The 6,000-nt window shown below is 36.9% G+C and overlaps 1 protein-coding gene across 1 annotated transcript in view; it reads left to right on the top strand.

The window, feature by feature from the left end:
• Window positions 1-6,000, top strand: part of TLL1 (tolloid like 1) — a 142,669-nt gene that overhangs the window by 114,467 nt on the left and 22,202 nt on the right. The window contains exons 13-16 of the mRNA XM_075860269.1: window positions 473-618; window positions 2,096-2,291; window positions 3,337-3,462; window positions 4,841-5,001. Coding sequence (XP_075716384.1) covers window positions 473-618; window positions 2,096-2,291; window positions 3,337-3,462; window positions 4,841-5,001 — 629 coding nt within the window. The remainder of the gene's footprint in view (window positions 1-472; window positions 619-2,095; window positions 2,292-3,336; window positions 3,463-4,840; window positions 5,002-6,000) is intronic.

The following is a 6,000-nucleotide window of genomic DNA, read 5'->3' as shown; positions in this document are numbered from 1 at the left end:
ACCCATCTCGGCTACTCCCCTGCTTTCTGTACTTGCCAAAGATGGTGACACTCTATTATGTGCAGGTAATCCTATAGATAATTGTATTAAATTTATCATCATAGTACTCGGTGAAACCGTTAAAACAACCTTTCTGGCCATTGTGGTGTGAATCCACAACCTCTAGTAATGAAAGAATGAAGCTAGAATGACGTGTCAGCCTTGATGTGAATAACTGATTTCTCTTTGCTTTGCCTTGTGTAGTTATTCAGCGTTACTCAGTCCTCGACTTCAATTTAAAATTGTATACATATGGGGGGGGGGGCTCTAATTTAAATGACACATATGGGGTTTGTACTGCTCTATATATTTAGATGTTATTGCAATCGCTTATACATGACAAAAAAAAAAAAAAAGCTTTGCTTTTTTCTTTTTAACTTTTCTGATTTCCCTTTTCCTTCTTTTGATATTTTTAATATACTTGGTTTTTCAGCAATTTGCGGTGGAGAGATCCACAAAGAATCTGGACAGATCCAATCCCCCAATTATCCAGATGACTACCGGCCATCAAAGGAATGTATATGGAAAATCACAGTAGCAGAAAGTTACAATGTTGGATTAACCTTCCAGGCATTTGAGGTAATGTTATCTGACCTGAGCGGTGGTGAAGATAAATTATATTGCTTTTAGAAATCTTTAATCCAGTCTTGAGTGAGCAAATTGTCAGTGACAGGCCAAACTCTGGGTAAGACTTGTTTCACTGCATACATTTTCAAGAGGGTTAAATGGGTTTGAATGTATAAATGCAATTATTTATTTTTTTTTTAAATGTATAAGGTCCTGACCGTAGTTTCCTTTCACAAATACTTAATCTGTTTCTGCAGACTGAATAACTGCACCATAAAATATATTATTTTTTATTGATCTATCACAAATCCAATTTTAACTTGTAGATAGCAGTCAGAAAAGAGCCTGGGATTTTCTCCAAAGTAATATATATAATTATTGCAAACCTATACGGACATTTCTTAATCCTTTTGGAAGGTTGGCCATTAAGCGTGATGCTGTAAGGCCACTGAAATTTATTTTTTGCAGCTTGAGAACAAATCAATCCACTCGTGTCCACGCAGCTGTAGGGCTCTTTCACAAAGCCGTGTCCCAGCTTTATACAAGCCCTGAGTTGTTCGTAGCCGTAATACAGCACCCATAGAAGTTTATAGGGCCATACTGTATTTCCTTATGCTACTGACTTTAATACGGAGGCATGCAATCTGATTCATTGTGATCTGTTACATCATATGCTGTATTGTGGAGGTACTGTCCCCTAAAAACATTGCCTGTAGGTGAGTATAGCTCAGTAATGTGGTGTCGTTCGGAGGCACCATATGGCGGCCCGTAGAGTGGCTATGTCTCTGTAGTATGAAACCGTAGGGCCAAGAAACGGTAGTATTTTTTTTAGGGGATAAATGCGTCTATTTCAGTGAATGATCGATATGAGTAAATATGGGAGGGATGGTTGCAAACTAATGTCCGTTAACAGAAATCTGTTGAATCAGTTGAAAACCTTAGCAACATGTTGAGAAATGACCAGCCAGGGTATGTGCGCGCACAAAATAAAAAATAAATAAACGTCTCAAAATACGGAGCTGTTTTCAAGGGAAAACAGCTCCCGATTTTCAGCCAATTTTTTTAAATCAAACACTTTTCAAAACGGCCCCATAAAAAAAACGGCCCATCGGAACAGAACGCAGTTTTTCCCATTGAAATCGATGGGCAGATGTTTGGAGGCGTTCTGCTTCAGATTATTCAAGCCATGTGAACATACCCTAAGTGTGTAAGAAGTAGAAACATTTATGGTATAATGGAAATTTATTGCAACTTATAAGTATATAGTGAGAGCTTTTTAACAATAAATTTTGAGGTTGGAAGCCGACTTCTGTGAGATCAGTGGATTTGCGTTGCATTATATTTTCCCTGAGGCTTTGAGAAAAGTTTCTGACTGGTTTGAGGTGCATGCGCTTTTGGCGGTCTGATTTACATCTCTTGGTGTCGAGATACGTGTTATGAAATCCCGTACTGGCTAACCTTACCCTATATATTTGCTTTAATTTTGCAGATTGAGCGCCATGACACCTGTGCTTATGATTACTTGGAAGTGAGAGATGGGAACAGTGAAAACAGCCCTCTTATTGGACATTTCTGTGGCTACGATAAGCCAGACGATATCCGATCTACCTCTAATATCCTGTGGATGAAATTTGTTTCAGACGCAACTGTAAACAAAGCAGGGTTTGCTGCTAACTTTTTAAAGGGTAAAAAGATATTCCATTTAAATGATAGCCAGTGGGTAGAATAGCACTAAAACCTTACAGGCACTAAGATTGACACTCCAGCATTTTCATGCCTGGGAATCTTGTGTGAATTTAGGCATCGGAGCAAACATCTAGTCCTGGCACACGAGTGTTAATATGTCATGAGTAGCCGGCAGACTTTGCTTTTAGAACAGTTACATTGTGCTCATGGGTCTGAGGACGGGTCTGACTGTTCTTAAAACACATTTTTATCCATTGTACATTTATACGTGGTAATGGCATTTCTGTATGAATGCAGCGTAAAATCCAAGATTTAATTACCATTATGGTCCGAAAATTTGGAAAGTATTTGCATTTAAACTTTCTGTCCTAACTAGAACTTTATCCCTCTCGCTTGGTGGAAGAGGAGTGGTAACCATTCTGAACATATTTATTCCTCATAGCCGTGGTGTATACCTATGTATGCCGTTTTATTCGGAAAAACAAATGCCACCGTTTACTCCTCCTTACAGTCACTACTGAGAAGCTTTGGATTTATAGATTCTGATAATTTGTTGTAGCATAGAACTCATGGTTTATGAGCATAAGTAGTCAATCTGCTGTAGAAGATAGATCTTTCATATGAAACGGTCTGGAACTTCATTTATCTTATGTTAATATTTTTAAGAATCTGTTATAATAAGGAAATAACACAAGTATCAAATCTAATTTTGATGGTGTGTAGAGCAATTTCCGTTAAAGTAAATGCCACTGTAAATCATCTTGAATTAAAAAATAGAATTTTCTAAATATTTCTTCAGAGTATAAATTCCATGGTACATATTGGGATAAATCTCAGATTTTAAGTTTTTTTTAATATCTTCTCTTTGTGGTTGTTACTCTTCAAGCCCAGTTAACCCTTGGCCTGACAAGCTAGTTTGAATCTCTGCTCTGCCAGCATTTACTACTGTTATACTCCCTAGATCTGAATATTGGAGCTGGTGGCAGAACTTTTATGGGATCATAAGTGATCTTTAAGTACCTAAATGTTCTATTTCTAAAACAGAGGAAGATGAATGTGCCAAACCAGACAACGGGGGCTGTGAACAGCGCTGTGTGAACACTCTCGGAAGTTATAAGTGTTCTTGTGATCCTGGATATGAGCTTGGTCCAGATAAAAAAAGCTGTGAAGGTAACGTTTCCAGGGAGAACGTGGAATGCATTATCTTGTTCTATAAATTACAACATATGTAGAACGGAGTTAGAAAATCATTTATTGAATTTGCACTTTGGCTTTTCAGTCTATGTAAAAGCCAATCATTTTGATTTAAATTCAATATATATTAAAGAACTTAAAGTGGTTGTCCATACATTTGAATGGGCGCTGAATTGTACACCACTTGGCTGCTCGGACACTAGTTGCCTCCTCTCGCTCTGGTATTAGCCATGACTTGAACGGTCATCTCAGTAGAGGTAGACATCTATACCCCTTCTATTCTTCAGTCTACTTTAAATAAATGAAAATTCAGGTAGTTTTAATTTGAGATGTCCAAATCAGACACTAGATAACCAAGGTAGTTGTATTACTTGTCATATTCCATCCAAAGTGCATAAAATGCATTAATAGTGCGCCAACATATCACACAAAGCTGTATATTCAATGCATTCTTATTCTGTTCCCGATGCACTTCACAATCAAAAGTTCAATGCATATATCACACTGTTTTTTTTCATCCCGACCTGGATATTTCTGCCATCCTGTAAAGTAACTGCACTTACAAAAAAATGTTGATTTAAACACCTTGAAAAACGGCTGGAAAAATGGAAAAAGCTGAACTCCTCCAAAAATCTGCCCATTGATTTTAATGGGAAAAACGGCATTTCGTTCAGACGAGGCGTTTTTGTACGTGACCGTTTGAAAAAACAGCTCGTAAAAAAAACGCTCCCTATAAAAGGGCATGTCACTTCTTGATGCGATTTTGGAGCCGTTTTTCAATGTGTGAAAAGAAAAACCGTTCCAAAAACTGCTCCAAAAAAAAACGTTTGATGCTTTAAAAGCGGCTGAAAATCAGAGGTTGTTTTCCCTTGAAAACAGCTCCTTATTTTACAGCCGTTTTTACTTTAGCGTGTGAAAATACCCTTACAGGGAGAGCCGATCACAACCGAAGGTGCATGGCCCTCAGCTGAGCACTTCTGCACCTTTTGTTTCAGTAATAGTGGGGGTCTCAGCCCCTGGACAAATCAAATTTTTTTTGTAAGTGCAGTTACTCTTCAAAGACTAGGGTATAGTTCTAGATAAAGAAGGTATCGAAAGAGAATCCATGTTAGACATTTACCAGAACATGTGACCATCTTAATATATCGCCATATCGTATGCCGTGTAAGTATATGCCGTTTTATTCATTTATACCGTATCTATTTAGCAAGACTGCAATTAAATAACATCGGTCTTATTTTAACTCTCAAAAAACACCAGATTTTAACTCCTTTGATTCATTCATTTGCAATAATAAATCTGTTTTATAGTATTATATATTTCTGACTAGATGTCTACATATTTGTCCTTTCAGCTGCATGTGGAGGATTGTTAACCAAACTTAATGGAACTATAACAACTCCAGCATGGCCCAAAGAATATCCTCCTAACAAGAACTGTGTGTGGCAGGTGGTCGCTCCTTCTCAGTACAGGATATCGGTCAAGTTTGAATACTTTGAACTAGAGGGTAATGAAGTAAGTATTCCTCATTTCCATCTACTGTTCTATGCATTCTAGTTTGCATTAGGAATCACCTCTCTGGGTCCAAGAATTGTCACTATCTGTAACGTTTGGATGATTGAGAGCCTTCGTTTAGGATCATTCATGGTGTGTGCAGTTTATGCAGTATGGTCTGAGTATTGGGTAACCTCAAATATTACATTTTGTTGAGGGTAGTGCTGGGGAAGTATGGGAGAGCGGCGCTATGTTGGCGCCATGCACAGCACACCCACATTGCTGAAACCGTGGAATGCAGGGGAAAAATCTCCAAAATGTAAGTGCATTATACTAAAAATAGGCATGTTAGGTTTGTGTCTGATAGCTTTCGTAGTCCAGACATTATTTAGCAAACGTTTCTTTTTTTTTTTTAATGAAAAAAGTACAAATTTACGTTTAATATTACACCAATTTATTATTACACAGAAGTCATGTTCACACAATAGTATTAAATAAAGAGAAACTAACAAATCATTTTAATGGAGACCCCAAGAAGGTTGACATTTTAAGCCAAGAATTTTTTATTTTGCCTTTTTATTTTTTATTTTTTTATTAATTCAAGGTCCATAAATCACAGCTGTTTAACATAATGAAAAAAAAAATAACACATACAGCCTTAAATGAACTTTCTTAAGCCTAGCTGTGACTGGGGGCAAAGACGCATAGCTGAATACAATCGTCGCATTTTCTAAAGCATTTTCTTGGTTCATTGTAAGAAGATTACAAAATTCCAGCATAAAACATTTTATCAAATCCATTAGGTTATGTAATGGGGACATAATTCACACATTGACATATTGTAGACTGTTTAAAGAATGCTTTCAAAATATTAACCTCCCAAAAAATAAAATAACCCTCTGATTGCATGGTTTAGTAATAAAAAGTATATTTTTGTACAAATGTTATTCTAGCTTCCATACATTGGTCCTTAAGTACTAGTTTACCCCGTATTAGACCTGATCTTTTATCAAGGACTGC

This window comes from Rhinoderma darwinii, chromosome 1 (assembly GCF_050947455.1).
Source record: "Rhinoderma darwinii isolate aRhiDar2 chromosome 1, aRhiDar2.hap1, whole genome shotgun sequence".
Taxonomy (NCBI): Eukaryota; Metazoa; Chordata; class Amphibia; order Anura; family Rhinodermatidae; genus Rhinoderma; species Rhinoderma darwinii.
This window is presented reverse-complemented; position numbering and strand designations above follow the sequence as displayed.